We start from the raw sequence: 19,641 nt of genomic DNA, 5'->3' as shown, positions 1-19,641 counted from the left end.
CAATTACTCTGTCTCCCTCTTCTCTGTATATCATTGCCTTCTCGAAGAAGTCATACGCCTAAAATTCAGAATGACCCCTTAATGTGTAAAGCCATATGTTTAGATTACAGCTTCATATTGCGAAGACCCCTACACCTATGGGATAAACTCCCTTTCTCCATTAAACTCAGCCTTTCATTTCAAGCCTTCTAGAACAAAATGGATGACCTCATAGGCATCATAATCCTTGATGGCTAATAGGTGTTGAGATTATTCACCAAACCTATGAACCTGTGAGTATAAGATGTACTGAAACACAACCCTGTCTTTGGGATATTTATTAACACTTTGTCATGCATACATTACAGCAAACACACAAAAGTTTGATGTTATATTTTCTTTACACTTCACTGACCAAATGTATAGTTGTGTGGTAGGGGCTGGATCTAAATATAGTTTGAGAGTTAGAAAGAGACATATTTTGGCTAGGATGAATTTGTATTTCATTTGGTATATTGCAGATACACTTGAACTGTTTCAGTCTGCTTTTTCCTACTTGCTTTTGTTTTCAGGGTCCTTTCTATTTATGAAATGATATGTACTATTTATTACCAATACATTTCTGTTAGTTTTGGTGTGTCTGTTTACTTGTGATTCAAGCTGCAAAATGGTAGTTAAGGAGTGGTTGCAACTGAATTTGTAGATATAGTATTTTTTTTCTAGTGTAGAATGATATCCTGTCAAAACTCTAAGACTAATGAAAACAAAAGACCTATTGAATATTCAATGGTTATATTTTCTGTTTAGAAGACAAACTGGGAAGTTGATATACAAATCAAAGGGAGTTGTTGAGAACCCAGCCCAAAAGTATGTGTAATACAAACTTGAGAACAGTGCTTATGATCTCTGATTTGTTTATCAGTGCAGTAACAGGAAAAATACATTTCATTTCCTTGTTTACTTTTACATAGTTTATTTCTGGTACCTAGATAAAGGAGTTGCTTACCATGCAATAATGATGTCAATGTTTGTAACAGATGAACAGCTCTGCTTAAACTCCTCTGTAACAGCGATCCTGACTTTAGTTCTGCCCTGTCCAGGCTTGTGATTCTCATTCATTGCTTCTTGACTCCATGTAGAGTGCCCTGCCCTGTTTTTGAAATAGTGCATCATGTTATCTTTCCTAAAGTCCTTAAAGATACTGCCTACATTTTCTTCCTCCTATTCTAGATATCATGCTTTTGTCTATAAATACAGTACAATACTGCGGTGGTGGTGCTGCGGTAGCGTTGTCGCCTCACAGTTACACGTTGCCCGTTCGATTCTCAGTTAGAGCGTCATCTGTGTAGTGACATGCGTGAATTGGCATTCCTTCGTTGAAGGTTGTGCGTTAGGCCCAGCAAGCCAGTACGTAAAAATCTACTGCCAATCATTAGCGGACCGGAGTTCTGCTGTGGCGACCCCTAACCGGGAAAAGCCGAAAGACACAATTGTAAGATTTTCTGACCTTCTGTGTACTACTGCACCCTTTATTCTGCCAGTGCCAGTACAGTATAAGCATGTCTTGCTGTGTTTACTGCAGCAAGATAATAGATATACACAAGATGGCAATCCACTATCTTTGGGTTCTTCAGCAGCCTAGGGAGTTTTACAAGTTTTAATTTTTTTTAATCTGCGCTCCAACCACTTTGATGGAGGGAGTGATACATCTAGCCCTAAGTCACCTTATCAGCTCATCTGTATAAAGTAATCTTACAATTTTTTATTTACCACCTCACTTTCATGTCACCAGTCTCTACAAGTAAGTATTGGATGATTTCTTGTATTTTCCCATGTCAGCACCTTCAGCATCTAGGCAGCTATTCAAATCTAGACCATTTGGTTCACAGTTAAGATTCTGTAGTTTTAAACTATGGAGGTGACTTAATGTATATGACAGATTAATAAGAGTGAGTTTAGTTAAAATTATGCTGCAGGAGACTAATTTAAGCCAGGATGAACAAAGTCAAGCTATTGGAGGATGAAATTGGGTGTGTATGGTGCAGAGGCTGCAGTAAAAAAGGGATTTCATATTGTCCATGTTGCTACAAAAAGCACATGGGTGATATGCCTGTGTAAAATATAAGATCAGTCTATTTTCATAGGTAGTTTTCATGATCCCTTCCAGTATCACTTAGATGTAGTTAGTGAATTATTTAATTTTCTACAAATCAACAATGGACAAGAGACTACAGTCACTGTATGAGAAGACTCCAGCTATGATCGGGAGATTGGATTAGACAGGACACAGGCTTTAATGAATTTCATATTCAAGTGGCCTGGCCTTTAAAAGAATAGACCTAGGTGGCTAATCTGATAAAAGGAAGGTACAACACCCCACCAGTAAAGACTATACCTACTTTACCCCGATAAAGTTCATGGTTAGTAGGGTGGACATATTCTGACATTACATCACAGAGTCCCTATGTTGACAACATTGTTGACAATCCATGTCCCAGCAAGCACAGGCATCCTAGTCTTGCTTGCTCAGTCCTGATTGCTTGTATCCCTATACATTAAAAACAGCAAATACTAGCTAAGGTAAAACCATTTATTTGGGGTTTCTGGTGATCACTAGAACCATAGTGGCTTTTAGAAGCAGGGGTAGGAATGGTTGAAGGTGCATCTAAAGGGAAAAAAAATAGAAGGGCATACTGGAAAGAAAACTGATATCGGAGCAGGTGTAACTGAATTCAGTTGAGGTGAAACAGAAAAAATGAGGCAGAATTGAACTAAAGTTGCCAAAGATGCACTAAAGCAATGGACAGATCAAATAAACATCTGACTAATACCAAACAGGGAGCCAGATACTTTATGGACTAGAAAGGGAGGGAGGTAGAATAGGGAAATTTTTAGGCGACAGGTTTTCAACTAGATCAGTTACAGGATTAATAAGAAATATGAGAAAGCCTCATGGTACACTAAGGAGCAACCCACACATCATTTAATGGAAATTACTACAGGGGACTATACAAGAATGAACAGGATGTAAATCAAGTCTGTGTACAGGAGGCTGGTTATTTATGGACTACCTTGTGAACCAGTAGGTTTGCATCATGTAAGGTAAGTTCCATTCACAGCAGCAGAAATGCACATGGCATTTAGAGATCTGCTAAAGTATAAAGTGCAAGGGAGATTTTTTTAAGCTGATTTTTACACAGGGTTCTCTAGACATGTTAATAGTTTTGTGCTTACTTATGGCAGTAGCTGAAGATAATGGGGATCTACCCAAAGCTTTGTATGAAGTTATTATCACTCTGCTGCCTTTGATATGACATGGGCCTACTAAACCAGATAACTTCAGGCCTGTTTCCCTTTAAAGTACAAATGAAAACATTTTAAGAAGCATGATGGAAAATAGGATGATAAAAAGTTCTGCTGCAGCTGAGCTCATGCAGGGAAAGTGGGAGGTTGGTATAATGGTTAAGTTGCTTACCTTAAAGACATAAGGTGCAAGGTTTGATTCTTACATGTGGTAATTGGCTAGGCTTAAAATGACCCACAAGGGTAGTTAGCCTAGTACTAATCTATGAACCTATATAATGCATCATCATGACAACAAAGTGGTCTTGCAATTTATATTTTCATGTGCTGGAGGGAAAAGCAATACAGGTGTCTATAACCCCTTGTGACAATCATCTTATACATTCAGAAAATGTTTGATATGCTTAAATGACCAGTAAGTAATGATGCTTGCCTCCATTTTTAACTGAATGGACTTTTTTTTTACAGAAAGCCATCAGCCTTTATAACTGTAATTTATTTTTAATAATATTTCTTTTTGTGTTTGGTACTTCATTTAACAGGCCTGGCCCCCAATGTCCAATGTTCATGTTGGATTTACCAGCCTTGTCTCTTCCCTCTCAGACTTGCTCAGGAATTGCTAAGGCTGTTTGTGGATCCTAAGGGTGCTGTGGGGTTGCAGCTGTCTCCCCTTCCATCCTGAGGGGTTCTTTATTTCCTCTACCCACTTTCATGTCTCCATTCCCATGCTTACTACTTTTATATTTGAGGGAAACTCCTGCCTTTGAACCATAACTCTCTTAAGGGAATATTAGTGACAAATGTCCTTTTACCCAGGATGGGCAGACCCATCCCTACCTGCTGCTCTGTCAGTTGCCCAAAATGCTAATCAAACCCAGCTGATTGGGCCTTAGTCAGGGTTTTATCCCTGTACAACACCAGAGTGGCCCCTCTACCTGCAAAATGTTATTATTCAACCTTTTCAGTTAAAGAGAACCACAAGGTAAGGTTACCCTATGTCTTTGCTGTTATTTATTCGGTCTAAACAGTCTCTGGTTAGGCTACTTCAGATTGTGAAAGTTTGTAAATCAGTTTTAATAGAGATGGATCTTCCTGCTGTTTAGCTGTATAAGGGAGAAGGGGAAAGGACCTCTGTTTTACAACACTCTAAACAGAGTATCTGAGGCTGCTTCAGGAAATGGAATCGCTTCAGATTCTTGACCCTATAGCTAAAGATGGGTGGGTCAACTCTAATTACTTGCAATGTCCTGAACATGTATTGCCACCAAAGCCCATTAAACGGTAACACTGCTGCAACAATTCAATCCACGAGAAATTGACTGATACAGATGCATGAGCAGTTATACAGATGAGCAGGCACAAAATCATTAGTTTTGTCGTAGTACTTTATTTAGAAATAACATATTTTCTTCAGTGCTGTGCAGATTGCTGGTCTGGTAATTAGGAAAAATGGTATATGGTTCCAGTAAATACATGCAACCAGACCAAACGCTGTGCGCGTGGGTGCTGCACGGCCGGAAGATACCATATGAAAACGCAGTTGGCCAGCAGAAATCAAGGCCACTTACACAGAAACATTAGTGGATAAAAAGACTTTATTTAACAGACCGGTTTCGGCAATATGCTGCCTTCTTCAGTGTTGAATAAACAGACATAATAACAATTGGTATAACATGCTAATATATATATATACCCTCAACCAATGAAACCATTGGTATTCTCCTGCCAGTTATGAATAAAACATGAACCGGCAAATAATAAAACTTGAATATGAGACCAAGACAAAAACATGGTAAAAAGAAACCAAAATAATGTGTATATATCCCTGAATATCACTGTAATGACCAAATAATGCACCACACAACAGATACTAAAAGTATGTTGTTATATGCAACTACACCATAGGAATAAATAAATTCATTATGTGTATAACCACTATATGTTAACATCAACTGTATGAACAAAATAAGCCTATATACTATAAATACAGTGGAATCCAACATAAATGTACATTTATGATAAGTAATAAGTACATAAATGATACTTTACTATGTTACTTTTCAAAGGAATACATCATGTAGAAACTGAAAAAATTGTTTTCACTGTACGTTGATCTTTTGTGCAGTACTGGTCCAGTATCAATAATTTAATAGTATTTTTTAGTTTATTTGTCCCAAAATCACCTGATGGCAACAGTTGCAGTGACATTATTAATTTTTTCATTCTATCTCACAGTGAACAATGTGTCCACATAATGTGACAGAGTAGATCACACAGCATTCAATTATAATGACAGTTTTATAAGTCAATGATTTCCTCTGTTTATGGAAAGTGGGTTGTGTTTTTTTACTGAAGTGCTTTATTTTGTACTAAGTATATGCTGCTATAGTTCTCTTATTCCAGACAGTAGTTAAATTACATTTTTAAGTATTCATAGCAATAGCTCAGTAAGTTTGCACTCTGTAGCCTGCAATGTCTTAATCTGTTGTGACCAATTATCTGTGAGTGATACCTGGCAATGTATCGACCTAGAAAGGAAGGTTCGACAGCTACTAGCATTCTCTGATGTTCTTAGTCATCCACAGTTACATTGATACAACCAACACTTCAGTGGGTAAAAATGAGAAAACTTAGCATTTGTATCTTTACTGGTACAGTGTAAATACTCCTTACTTATCATGTAAAGAGTTCTCCAAAAACTGCTCTCTGGAAAAAAAGTTTTACTTTAGCTGTTAAGTCCACACCTCACAGAATGGCATTCATCAGAATCATAGCAAAAGCCTTCAAAGGTCATAGCAGAGGGTCCTAAACTATAACACTTAAATGTTGTCTATGTGTACATTCAAAGCTTTAATGAATGCAAAAATTCATACCTTCAGGGGGGTATAGAAAAACTATACCCCTATCTGTACTCCCTATTACTGGGCATGCTTTGTACATTTCCATTTTAGGAAGACATAATAACTGATTGTGATCAAAGACTGCACCATAATCTATTCATTTTATTTTATTGTATATATTTATTTATTATTAACTGAGTAAGTGGACTGGTCCAAGGAACATGTTCAGCCATAACTCGGTTCAAACAGGAAATGCATCCACAAAACATTTCTTCTGATAAGACAGATTAATTCACATTACATTATAAAGCACAGAGATTGTACAAGTAAAGCATAAAACATATGAATATGGAGCAGCATATAACATACTGTATAAAAAAACATAAAAACATAATGATGGCCATGTAAGTCTAAGTTATAGCTGTATAACAAAACTGAAAATATAAAGAATACAAAAGGGGGGAGGAAAAAAGGGAAAAAAGCATGATGTTACAGTAGCAGTGGTGGAAGGGAAATGGAGAAAAATTACAGATGAGTCCGTGGTTTAGGAACATAATTCTTTGTAGTACATGAGGGTTTTTAGCTGCTTGTATGTGACAGTTTAATTAAAAATGTTGTGTTACAGTCCAAAGTAAGTGACAGCTGTTGGTTAATTAAGTGTGCATTTCCCTTCCGACAGACATTTAGATGCAGTATGTTACTGTGCATCTCCCTTCTGACAGACATTTAGATGCAGTATGAGGTATGTTACTGTGCATTTCCCTTCTGACAGACATTTAGATGCAGTATGAGGTATGTTACTGTGCATTTCCCTTCTGACAGACATTTAGATGCAGTATGAGGTATGTTACTGTGCATTTCACTTCTGACAGACATTTAGATGCAGTATGAGCTATGTTACTTTGCATTTCCCTTCTGACAGACATTTAGATACAGTATGAGGTATGTTACTGTGCATTTCACTTCTGACAGACATTTAGATGCAGTATGAGGTATGTTACTGTGCATTTCACATCTGACAGACATTTAGATGTAGTATGAGGTATGTTACTGTGCATTTCCCTTCTGACAGACATTTAGATACAGTATGAGGTATGCTACTGTGCATTTCAATAATGACAGACATTTAGATGCAGTATGAGGTATGTTACTGTGCATTTCACTTCTGACAGACATTTAGATGCAGCATGAGGTATGTTACTGTGCATTTCCCTTCTGACAGACATTTAGATGCAGTATGAGGTATGTTACTGTGCATTTCCCTTCTGACAGACATTTAGATGCAGTTTGAGGTATGTTATTGTGCATTTCCCTTCTGACAGACATTTAGATGCAGTATGAGGTATGTTACTGTGCATTTCACTTCTGACAGACATTTAGATGCAGTATGAGCTATGTTACTTTGCATTTCACTTCTGACAGACATTTAGATGCAGTATGAGGTATGTTACTGTGCATTTCACATCTGACAGACATTTAGATGTAGTATGAGGTATGTTACTGTGCATTTCCCTTCTGACAGACATTTAGATACAGTATGAGGTATGCTACTGTGCATTTCAATAATGACAGACATTTAGATGCAGTATGAGGTATGTTACTGTGCATTTCACTTCTGACAGACATTTAGATGCAGTATGAGGTATGTTACTGTGCATTTCCCTTCTGACAGACATTTAGATGCAGTATGAGGTATGTTACTGTGCATTTCACTTCTGACAGACATTTAGATGCAGTATGAGGTATGTTACTGTGCATTTCCCTTCTGACAGACATTTAGATGCAGTTTGAGGTATGTTACTGTGCATTTCACTTCTGACAGACATTTAGATGCAGTATGAGGTATGTTACTGTGTATTTCACTTCTGACAGACATTTAGATGCAGTATGAGGTATGTTACTGTGCATTTCCCTTCTGACAGACATTTAGTTGCAGTATGAGGTATGTTACTGTGCATTTCCATTCTGACAGACATTTAGATGCAGTATGAGGTATGCCACTGTGCATTGACCTTCTGACAGACATTTAGATGCAGTATGAGGTATGTTACTGTGCATTTCCCTTCTGACAGACATTGAGATGCAGTATGAGTTATGTTACTGTGCATTTCCCTTCTGACAGACATTTAGATGCAGTTTGAGGTATGTTACTGTGCATTTCCCTTCTGACAGACATTTAGATGCAGTATGAGGTATGTTACTGTGCATTTCCCTTCTGACAGACATTTAGATGCAGTATGAGGTATGTTACTGTGCATTTCACATCTGACAGACATTTAGATGTAGTATGAGGTATGTTACTGTGCATTTCCCTTCTGACAGACATTTAGATACAGTATGAGGTATGCTACTGTGCATTTCAATAATGACAGACATTTAGATGCAGTATGAGGTATGTTACTGTGCATTTCACTTCTGACAGACATTTAGATGCAGTATGAGGTATGTTACTGTGCATTTCCCTTCTGACAGACATTTAGATGCAGTATGAGGTATGTTACTGTGCATTTCACTTCTGACAGACATTTAGATGCAGTATGAGGTATGTTACTGTGCATTTCCTTCTGACAGACATTTAGATGCAGTTTGAGGTATGTTACTGTGCATTTCACTTCTGACAGACATTTAGATGCAGTATGAGGTATGTTACTGTGTATTTCACTTCTGACAGACATTTAGATGCAGTATGAGGTATGTTACTGTGCATTTCCTTCTGACAGACATTTAGTTGCAGTATGAGGTATGTTACTGTGCATTTCCATTCTGACAGACATTTAGATGCAGTATGAGGTATGCCACTGTGCATTGACCTTCTGACAGACATTTAGATGCAGTATGAGGTATGTTACTGTGCATTTCCCTTCTGACAGACATTGAGATGCAGTATGAGTTATGTTACTGTGCATTTCCCTTCTGACAGACATTTAGATGCAGTTTGAGGTATGTTACTGTGCATTTCCCTTCTGACAGACATTTAGATGCAGTATGAGGTATGTTACTGTGCATTTCCCTTCTGACAGACATTTAGATGCAGTATGAGGTATGTTACTGTGCATTTCACTTCTGACAGACATTTAGATGCAGTATGAAGTATGTTACTGTGCATTTCCCTTCTGACAGACATTTAGATGCAGTATGAGGTATGTTACTGTGCATTTCCGTTCTGACAGACATTTAGATGCAGTATGAGGTATGCCACTGTGCATTGACCTTCTGACAGACATTTAGATGCAGTATGAGGTATGTTACTGTGCATTTCCCTTCTGACAGACATTGAGATGCAGTATGAGGTATGTTACTGTGCATTTCCCTTCTGACAGACATTTAGATGCAGTTTGAGGTATGTTACTGTGCATTTCCCTTCTGACAGACATTTAGATGCAGTATGAGGTATGTTACTGTGCATTTCCCTTCCGACAGACATTTAGATGCAGTATGTTACTGTGCATCTCCCTTCTGACAGACATTTAGATGCAGTATGAGGTATGTTACTGTGCATTTCCCTTCTGACAGACATTTAGATGCAGTTTGAGGTATGTTACTGTGCATTTCCCTTCTGACAGACATTTAGATGCAGTATGAGGTATGTTACTGTGCATTTCACTTCTGACAGACATTTAGATGCAGTATGAGGTATGTTACTGTGCATTTCCCTTCTGACAGACATTTAGATGCAGTATGAGGTATGTTACTGTGCATTTCTGTTCTGACAGACATTTAGATGCAGTATGAGGTATGCCACTGTGCATTGACCTTCTGACAGACATTTAGATGCAGTATGAGGTATGTTACTGTGCATTTCCCTTCTGACAGACATTGAGATGCAGTATGAGTTATGTTACTGTGCATTTCCCTTCTGACAGACATTTAGATGCAGTTTGAGGTATGTTACTGTGCATTTCCCTTCTGACAGACATTTAGATGCAGTATGGGGTATGTTACTGTGCATTTCACTTCTGACCGACATTTAGATGCAGTATGAGGTATGTTAGAGATTTGTTTTGCACTTTTTGCCCTTTTGTCCCTACTGACTGACAATCAACCATCCCTTTGCTCTGAATAATGGGTTGAGGGTCAGCCAAAGGAGAATATTATGGAACATCATTCAGGCAGCCATCAGGATGGTTTTCAGTTTGTAAATATTTTATACCCTACACCCCTGTGCGTGCATGATAAGCTACCCACAAGTGGATGTGCAGTGGGCTGACTCTCCTGGAAGTTCCTCTGCTTTTATGAGGGTGTTCCCAACAAGCAGACCCACCCCTTGTCATAATTCACAGCAGTCTGTCCTTCCACAGTCTCCACCATGGATGACAATGCCTGTGTACGCCCCACCACTTCAATTGTGCATTCCCCATTCCTTCCTAATTTAGAGAGATGAGTGGGATTTGGTTCTTCACTCATCTCTCATGTCATCTATCTCCTGCAAAACTAGAGCTGTTAATTGAATCCTGGTCTTCTCGTCACAGCTGGGGCTCTAGCTCACTGCTGCATGGAGCTGGATGTCCTACAGCTTTTACAGCTGCTAGTTGCTTTCCTATGCTTTTCTGTGGAGAGTGCAGTTTACTGCTTATGTGCCAGCACAGAGTTTGCATTGTTTTATACCATATTGAAAGCTGCTACAAATCATATAATTTTAACAAATGTTCCCATACTGCTATTTTCTTTATAATGCATAGTTATAGCAAAGTGTGTAGTTAATTGTTATTCATTATTAGTTATTTCATAATTATTGTTGTTATTTCTCAAAAGTAAGATTATTGGGAAGAAATAGCAGTGAGGATAATATCTAATAACATTTTATAACATGCTTACAGCAGTGAGCTTCTTACGTATGAACCTGGCTATAACAATGTTATTTGTTTCTAATTTGTGGACACACACACACACACACACACACACACACACACACACACACACACACACACACACTTACATATACACACACACACACATACACACACACACACACACACACACACACACACACACACACACACACACACACGCACTTACATATACACACACACACACATATACATACACACACACACACACACACACACACACACACACACACTTACATATACACACACACACACATATACAGACACACACTCACCTATATATATATATATAAGACCCCAAAAGTACCTCACCAAGAGGATCAAGGGACTCAAACAGATGCCCTACGCAGTTAGGCTAAAGAAACTCCAGCTCTACTCAGTTGCTTAGCGCCTACTCAGAGGCGATCTGTGCCTGACGTATAAAGCCATGTCCAAACCAAAATTAATGGACATGCTCCACCTCAGGAAATCCAAATCCCTTAGAGCCACATGCTTCAGGGACTTAAACCTCAGCACAGAAATAAATAGGACATGCTGGAGGGACAGATTCATATCCCAGAGGCTCCCCTCACTCTGGAACAAAATCCCAATCCATGTTAGGCAGAGCCCCTCAATGACCCTCTTCAAGAGAAATCTTGACGAGTGGATGGGAGATCATAGGTTTACCCCTGGGATCTCTTCTTTGTCCCTACTAGACAGAGGCACAGTAAACTAACCTTAAAAGGGCTATCTTCTGTGACCTACTATACAGAGGCACAGTCAACTAATCTAAAAGGGTGGCGAAAGCCAAACACACTCTGGCTAGGCTTATAAATGCCCTAGGGCAGATAGCCTAGTATCAACCTATGAACCTATGAACCTATATATATATATATATATATATATATATATATATATATATATATATATATATATATATATGTATATATATATATATATATATATATATATATATATATATATATATATATATATATATATATATATGTACATGTGTGTGGGTGTGTGTGTGTGTTTTGTTTTCATTACATCACTATGCTCATTAAAACTATTGGCTTGACCTACCCTGTGAATAGTGGGGAGCAGGACAGAGGTGAACTTGCCCCTCCTGAATGATCCATGTTAAAGTCTTTCCTCAAGGTGGACTGGGGGAGTTATGAACTTGTCTTCCTGCAGGATCCATGCTAAAACCTGCACCTGAGTTTTGCTGGGAGTAAGTAAAATATTTTCACCTCGCAGTGGTTCATTGATTAAAAGAACGACTAGTTGGCTGACAGAAATCCATTTATCTATCTGTCTATCTATCTCTATCTATCTATCTATCTATCTATCTATCTATCTATCTATCTATCTATCTATCTATCTATCTATCTATCTATATGTATATGCACACACACTCATACATATGTACATATGTAGACAAAGGTGTTCGTGTGCATGCACGCACACACATACGGACACACAGACACACACATACACATATACCTGTATGCTTACATGTCATTGAAATTATTGAATGAGAAACACATCTGACTGATTAATGATAAACCAATTATAGCAATAAAACATACTTTCATACACAGCTTTTAATTTAATATAATAAATCTGACTTTCTTCTGTCTGAAGAGTTGCTTATACTGTGTCTGTTTCAGCTGGTTCTTATGCTGGTGTAATCTGCATATCCTATCTAGTGAATTATGCTTTTGTGGTAATATATGTTAATAATCTAATTATAACAAAATGAGTCTAAAAATATAAAATATATTTTGAATAAATGATATCAGTTTTCTTGTATGTAAGAATGTGTACACGGTATGCATTATCTCAAGAGAAACATTTTTTGTTTTTACAGCTTCTTCTCCAGAAGTTGACAAATTAGTTCCTGATGTACGTGCAGGTAAGTGAAATGCCTGTTGTGAAACTAGGCCATTGAAATGTTACCTAATATTTCTTGGCTCTTCTTCTGACATACATTTGCTTGTTTATATAGTTCATTATGGCTTCATGGGCTAAATTAGAACAAGTCTACTGGGAAGTGACTTAGTCCATGGTTCTAGAACCTGCATAGCAGATGCATTAGTACTTTGGTGTTCCGAGAAAGAAAAAAAGAATGTTATTAAAGAAGTTATTTACTCACCATAATGTTCCATGTTTGTTCTCCATCTCACCTTCATTCTTACTGGTTGGGTTCAGAAGTGATCCTCGGTTCTGACTCGGCCGCATTAGTAAAGCTTTGAGATCTTCCACTGGCTCATGGCTGTATCCCTATCCCATCATGCTCTAATGCATCTCCCCAGATCTTGTTTGCTCCAACTATAGGTACCAAAAGTAATATCCAATCATCATATGAAGACAATGAAGAAGGTCAGAGAGACTGTTGGTAAAGAAAAAACCTTTTTGTTCTTCAGGAGCCATAGGTAGGGGAAAGGAGGGTGGGATGTAAAATGAAGTTGAGATGGACAACAAACATGGAACGTTATGGTGAGTACATAACTCCTTTATGTTATGTTGTCCTTTCTCGCCTTTCTTCTTACTGGTTGGGACAGTGTCCCTAGCACCATATTTCCTGGGTGGCTCATGGGACGATATTTCCCAGGACAGTGGAACCAAAAGACGCCCTGTCCCTGGAGGACAAATCGACTTTGTAATGAGTGATAAAGGTATGAGGCATTTCCCAAGTCACTACAGCAGAAATGCTATCAAGTGGCAATCTAGCTCGAAAAACAAAAGAGGTTGCCATGGCTCTTGTAGAATAGCCTTTGACTCTAAAAGGGAGAGCTTTGTCATTAGATTTATTTATATATATATATATATATATATATATATATGTATATATATATATATATATATATATATATATATATATGTATATATATATATATATATATATATATATATATATATGTTATACAATCTGAGAACCATTTCGAAAGTGTGACCTTAGAAATGGGGGCACCTGTTTTTGCTTCTGAAAATGGTACAAATAACTGATCAGATTTCCTGAAGTCTTTTGTCCTCTGTAAGTAAAAACATAAATGTCTATGTACATCCAGCTGGTGAAGCATATATTCTGCCTTGTTGCCATGGTTTGGGAAAAAAAAACTGCTAACTCAATGGACTGATTTAGGTTTGACTCCAAACATACTTTTGGAAGAAATGATGGATTTGATCTCAGGGAGACTCTGTCTTCATGAAAAATCATATATGGCGGCTTGATGCATAATGCTTGCAGTTCTGAAACTCTTTTAGCAGAAGTGATAGCAGTCAACAAAACGGTTTTCCAGCTTAAAAAAAATTAAAATCACAAGATGAGGCAGGTTCAAAAGGGGGAAAGATCAGATAGGACAGAACAAAATTTAGATCCCATGGAGGTAGAGGAGCTCTTATGGGAGGCCTTAACAAAACAATTCCCTTAAGAAAGGCTTTACAAAGTTTGTGGAACATCAAGTTAGGGACGAGATTGCTCATATGGAAATTAGATATAGCTGCTAGTTGAACATGAACAATAGCTGCAGCTGCGCCTTCATTAAACAATTTGGCCAGAAATTCAAGAATAACAGTTATGGGAGCAGAAAAAGCGGTCAATATGTTTTGTCATTGCCCCAGGAAGAAAACCTTTTCCATTTGCTGGCATATAATCTTCTGGTCAAAGCCTTATGAGAAGATATTAAGGTATGTTTGACTGAATGAGGGAGATTAGGAAGCCTGGCTATCTTGGGAATTGGAGCAGCCAAGCTGTCAGTTTGAAGGTTTGAAGAGAAGGATGGACCATTCCAGATGTATGTGTCAGAAGGTCTGGAACTGAGTCCAGAACTCATGGCTCCTCCTTTAGATGAGGCCAAAGGAAGGGGAACCAATATGACAAGTATGGTGCAATGAAAAATTGTGTACAAGTGCATTCCTTGGTGACTCCCCCGAAGGGGGGGATCAGGTCAAAATAGTTGCTGCATTTGGCATTCATGGATGTGGCAAAAAGGTTGCAGCAAGGCTGGCGGAAAATCCTCTCTGCTACTTCTTGATTTATGGACCACTTGTGAGGCATGTAAATCGCTCTGCTGAGTTTGTCTGCTATCACGTTTTATCTCCCTGGGATGTGCATTGCTATGAGAAAGCGTATGGAGGAAAGTGACCACTGCCATACTCTGAGGGCCTCTTAACAAAGGGGATAAGACCTGGTTTCTCCTTGCTTGTTTATGTAACAAACAACTGACATGTTGTCTGCCTGTATCGCAATTGTTCCTAGCAGGAGAGAGTGCTGGAGTGCTTGCAATATCAAAAGCACTGCTCTCATCTGTAGGACATTGATATGCAAATGGACCTCATGATCCTGCCAAGTAACTTGAACTGCCCTGCCCAAATAATGCCCCACCCGCCCTATCTGGGAGGTGTCTGTGGTCACGGTTGCCACCGGCTGCGACAGAAGAAAAGGTTGACTTGATGTCACATGGGTGGAGTGAAGCCACCAGCGAAGGTCCTTCTTGCATGACTGTTGTTAACAGAATCTGGTGAGATAGAGGTAGTTCTTGTAAAGACCACTGGTTGGAAAGTAGCCATTGTAGAATTCTCATGTGCATGTGTGCTAGTGGAACTAAACTTATAGCTGCAGCCATGGTCCCCATCTGTTCTCGCCTTAACTTTTGTCTTGGAGAGAATGTTGAAGACTTGTTGCCTCAAAACTGAAATTCTTTCTGGAGATAGTTTTGCCATCATGTTTACAGTACCTAGGGCCGCTCCTATAATTACGATACATTGCGATGGCAACAAGGCAGATTTCTTGTAGTTTATCATGATTCCTAGGTTAGAGCAAAGAGATAAAGTGGTGTCTCTCGCTTCCAGTAGTAGATGCTTGGTGGTGGCAGTTAGGAGCCAGTCATCTAGATATGGAAACACTCGGAATCCTAGACATCTCTGGTGAGCCATGATTTCTGCTATATATTTGGTGAACACTCTGGGGGTTTTAGTGAGACCAAAGGGCAGAGCTCTGAAATGGTAATGACTGGTTCACAGCTGGAAGCGCAAATGACTCCTGGATTGTCTGTCCATCTTTATGTGGTAGTACACATCCTGGAGGTCTATAGAGCACATCCAATTGTCTTCTCCCAAAAAGGGAAGGATTGACTGTAGTATTACCATCCAAAACTTGGTCTTTTTTCACTGATTCATTTAGTTTGCTGAGATCCAAAATTCGTCTCCAGTCCCCTGTTATTTTTGGCACTAAAAAGAATCTTGAGTAAGTTCCGGATCCTATTTGGTCTGCGGGGACCTTTTGGATGACTCTTTTTTTCTTGCAACTTTTACATTTCTGGGATTACTTGATCCCTCTGACTGGGTGGAACATCTGGGGTTTTCTTTATGTTTGGGATGGGAAGAGAAAAGTGTATAGAGTAGCCTCCGAATATGATGCTTTGTACCAAATTGTCTCTTGTTATTTCTAGCCAAGCTTCTGGGTATAAAGATAAGCATCCCCTGACTGCCTCCAGAGCTGGACAGAGGGGTCTTTTCTCAGGAGCACTGAAAGGGCCTGCCATCGAAAGAATCCCTGCTGCCCTGATTTTGCGGATGATTTTGCGGATGCCCCTCTGCCCCGTGGGTGGTGTCTTCCATTAGCATTTCCCCTTCTGCCCTTGGGGAGGAGTCACCACGTGTGTCTTGAAAAACTCTATAGGATTTCTGGAACCACATCTTTCCCCCCTTCTGGCTTTTAGGATAAGGCCTTGAAGGTATGGAAAAACAGACTCCTATGGCAGAGAGAGTTTTTCCTTCTTGTTCACACTTGGTTAGCATCTCTTTGACTTTTGGCCCAAACAAGGACAAGCCATCAAACAGGGCATTAACGAAAGAAGACTTGAAGTGTTTCACAGAGTTGCATAAGTGCATCCAAGAATGTCTCGTTAGGGAAATTCCTGAATCCACTGCTCTACTTGCTCCACCTGCTGCATACAAAATGAGTCTCATGGAGGAGTTGACCACAGAGTTTAAGGTGGAGAGCTGGGATGATACCTTATCAGAGATCCTGCAGCTATTGTACCTTGAAGCGTCTCTCCTAACTCTTCAGGAGATCCCAAAATAGTCTTGTAAAATTCATCAGGTAGTTCAGCGATCTTAGTGTAAATGTCACTGACAAAAACATGCTCTTCCTGTATCTATCCATCATTTAAGTATCTTTGTTTAGTGGATGGACAGATGAGGATGTTTCAGAAAGTTCCTTCTTGGTGGCTGCTGCCACCACCATAGCATCTACAGGGATACCTTTAGATAAAATATGCTTATCTGAAGGGGCTGTAATAAACTTATTTGGCCTCCTAGGGACAGGCACCACTGCATCCGGAGACTTCTATGCCTTTTGACTAACTAGTTCCATGAGCTCGTCGAAAGGCAGAGACACTCAAGTGGCTGAAGGGTGAGACCCACAGGCCTTCAGGTAAACAGACTCCTCATCAGAAGGGTTGATGAGCTTCCAGTTGCCTCTCTGTTTAAGGATTTCTAGGATGTCTGTGAAGTAGACATCCTCAGAGGGCGACCCTGGGGACCCTTTAGACTCATTGAGGTCTGTGTCCAAGGTGACTGACTCCTCTGGGGAGACCAAGTGCTTCCTCTTGCAAAGTCTCTTACAAAGGACTTCTTCAGAAGCATATTCTGGAGAGGTTTCAGAAGAGAGGGGTTCACCTGATGGGGTACTCTGAGGCCTAGGGTCTCCGCTGGTCTGTGGATGGTGTGGTGCAAAGACAGACGCCAACACTTTAGGGGATGAATGTTAGGTCCTCTGAGTTGAGCTGCCTGGGGAGATAGCTCTGTCCTCATCAGCTCAAAAGCCCCCCTCCCCTGATCTGATGATCCCTCTGGCTCCAAAGAGCCAGAGGAAATCACTGGTACCAAGGAGGTTGGCTCCGAAGCCGATATAGGAGCCGAGCTCACCCACTCCAAAGTCCCGAGAGGTAAGTTTGGATCCGACAACTATCTGATCTGACTTCCCTCCCTGGACCTGACTGGAGAGTGACGGCTCCTAGACTTTGCGGACAGAACTGAGGATGTCAAAGTAGTAGTCAGTGCCAAAGAAACTGGAATGATTCTTGACCCCGATGGTTCCACAACAGTTGGCTCTAGGAATTTCAGCTCCATGGCCCCAGGTCGGGTCAGAGAAGGAATCAATGTCAATGGGGTAATCTTGGCTGGCTCTGAATCCCTGCAGGTTGGAGCTGAAAGAAGTCTGACCAGCACTGGTGTATTCAGAAGCCTATGCACCACTCTATCCACATCATCTTCCAAAAGATTCCTGGAAGACCTAGATGAGAGGATGGGAGATATGACTGACTGTAATATTGGTGATCTGAGAATAGGACTAACCACTTCCAGTTCTGGGGACCAGGTCCTGATTTCAAATTCCTCAGGCACCATAACTGGTGGCACTGATGGAACAGACTTTGTCAGTTCTGAAGTGGTCGGAGCCAGAGAAACAATTTTGCTGACTTTTTTGGCAGGCTGCAATTGTCCCAAAGAGGGAGAAGATCTTTTTGACATGTCCAATTTAACTGAAGGAGATTTTTGAGATCCTGATGTGCCCAGGCCTTCTTCCAAAGCGTCCTGGAATGGGGACTTTAACAGACCTCTATCAACTTATTCCTATGCTCTAATAGCACTCTGGAACTAGAAGAGTGGGATCTACTTCATATGTTCGACACTTCAAAATGCCGAATTTCATATGGCTGAGACCATATGAGCGACATTTGAAATGTCGAACATATCAAGTAGACAAGCAAAAATCAAAAAACACTTACCTAAACACTGTTAGCAGGGGGTAGGCCCCCCTTTCACCCACTGTGGGGGGCTCTGCCTCCCCCCACACCCCCCATTACTTAAATATACCAACTCCAAGATCACCCTACATTGCAGGAATGGAAATCTTTCCATTTCACACTGTACAGAGATGCTGGTTCTGCATTGTCAGCATTTCAAATGTTGATCATATGGTCTCGGCCATATGAAATTCTGCATTTTGAAGTGTTGACAGTGTGAAGTAGACCCAAGGAGTGACATATTGAGTATGATTCTTGCAGATGAACTGCTCCCAAGCAATAAACACAAACAGTACAAGAGTCCATCATGGACATCTTTTGAGTGCACTTACTGCACTTTTTAAAACCTGAAGGTTTAGTCTCCTTGTGCTCTTTTGACATGTTACTGCACAATTCACAATTCACACACACAGAAAAGCAAAAAACAGCAGCTACAACAATAACTATGAATTTGTGAAGAATGTGAAACAAATAAACTTTTTATTTTTTTTTTATTTACTAGAGTAAGAAGTTTAGTTGAAAAAGTTAGGTTGCCCACTAATTAAAATGGGCTGTGGCAACCCTCTAACTTAAACTGGCTGATGCCCCTGATTAAAAACTAGCAAAAAACAAAAATAAAATACAATGCCCTATTTGGTATGTACCTCTCAAGACATCTGCAACAACTGGAAAGGCCTCAGAAATACCTCACTAAAAGAATCACAGGCCTAAAGCAGATGCCCTACGCTGACCGCCTTAAAAAACTCCAGCTATACTCTGTCGCATATCGTCTACTCAGAGGCTATCTCTGCTTAACATATAAGGCCATGTCAAACCCAGAGCTGTTGGACATGCTACACTTAAAAAATCCCAATCCCTCAGAGCTACACGCTCCAGGGA

At 39.7% G+C, this 19,641-nt stretch overlaps 1 protein-coding gene across 5 annotated transcripts in view; it reads left to right on the top strand.

The window, feature by feature from the left end:
- The window catches only part of LOC122809153, a 1,026,347-nt gene that overhangs the window by 533,099 nt on the left and 473,607 nt on the right, over positions 1-19,641 (top strand). For all 5 annotated transcript variants that reach the window (XM_044080437.1, XM_044080436.1, XM_044080435.1 and 2 more), the window contains exon 11: positions 12,822-12,866. In XM_044080437.1, coding sequence (XP_043936372.1) covers positions 12,822-12,866 — 45 coding nt within the window. The remainder of the gene's footprint in view (positions 1-12,821; positions 12,867-19,641) is intronic.

Source organism: Protopterus annectens, chromosome 8.part0, assembly GCF_019279795.1.
Source record: "Protopterus annectens isolate FY-2018-M chromosome 8.part0, PAN1.0, whole genome shotgun sequence".
Classification (NCBI taxonomy): domain Eukaryota; kingdom Metazoa; phylum Chordata; order Ceratodontiformes; family Protopteridae; genus Protopterus; species Protopterus annectens.
The sequence above is the reverse complement of the archived record's forward strand: the minus strand, read 5'-3'. Positions and strand labels throughout refer to the sequence as shown.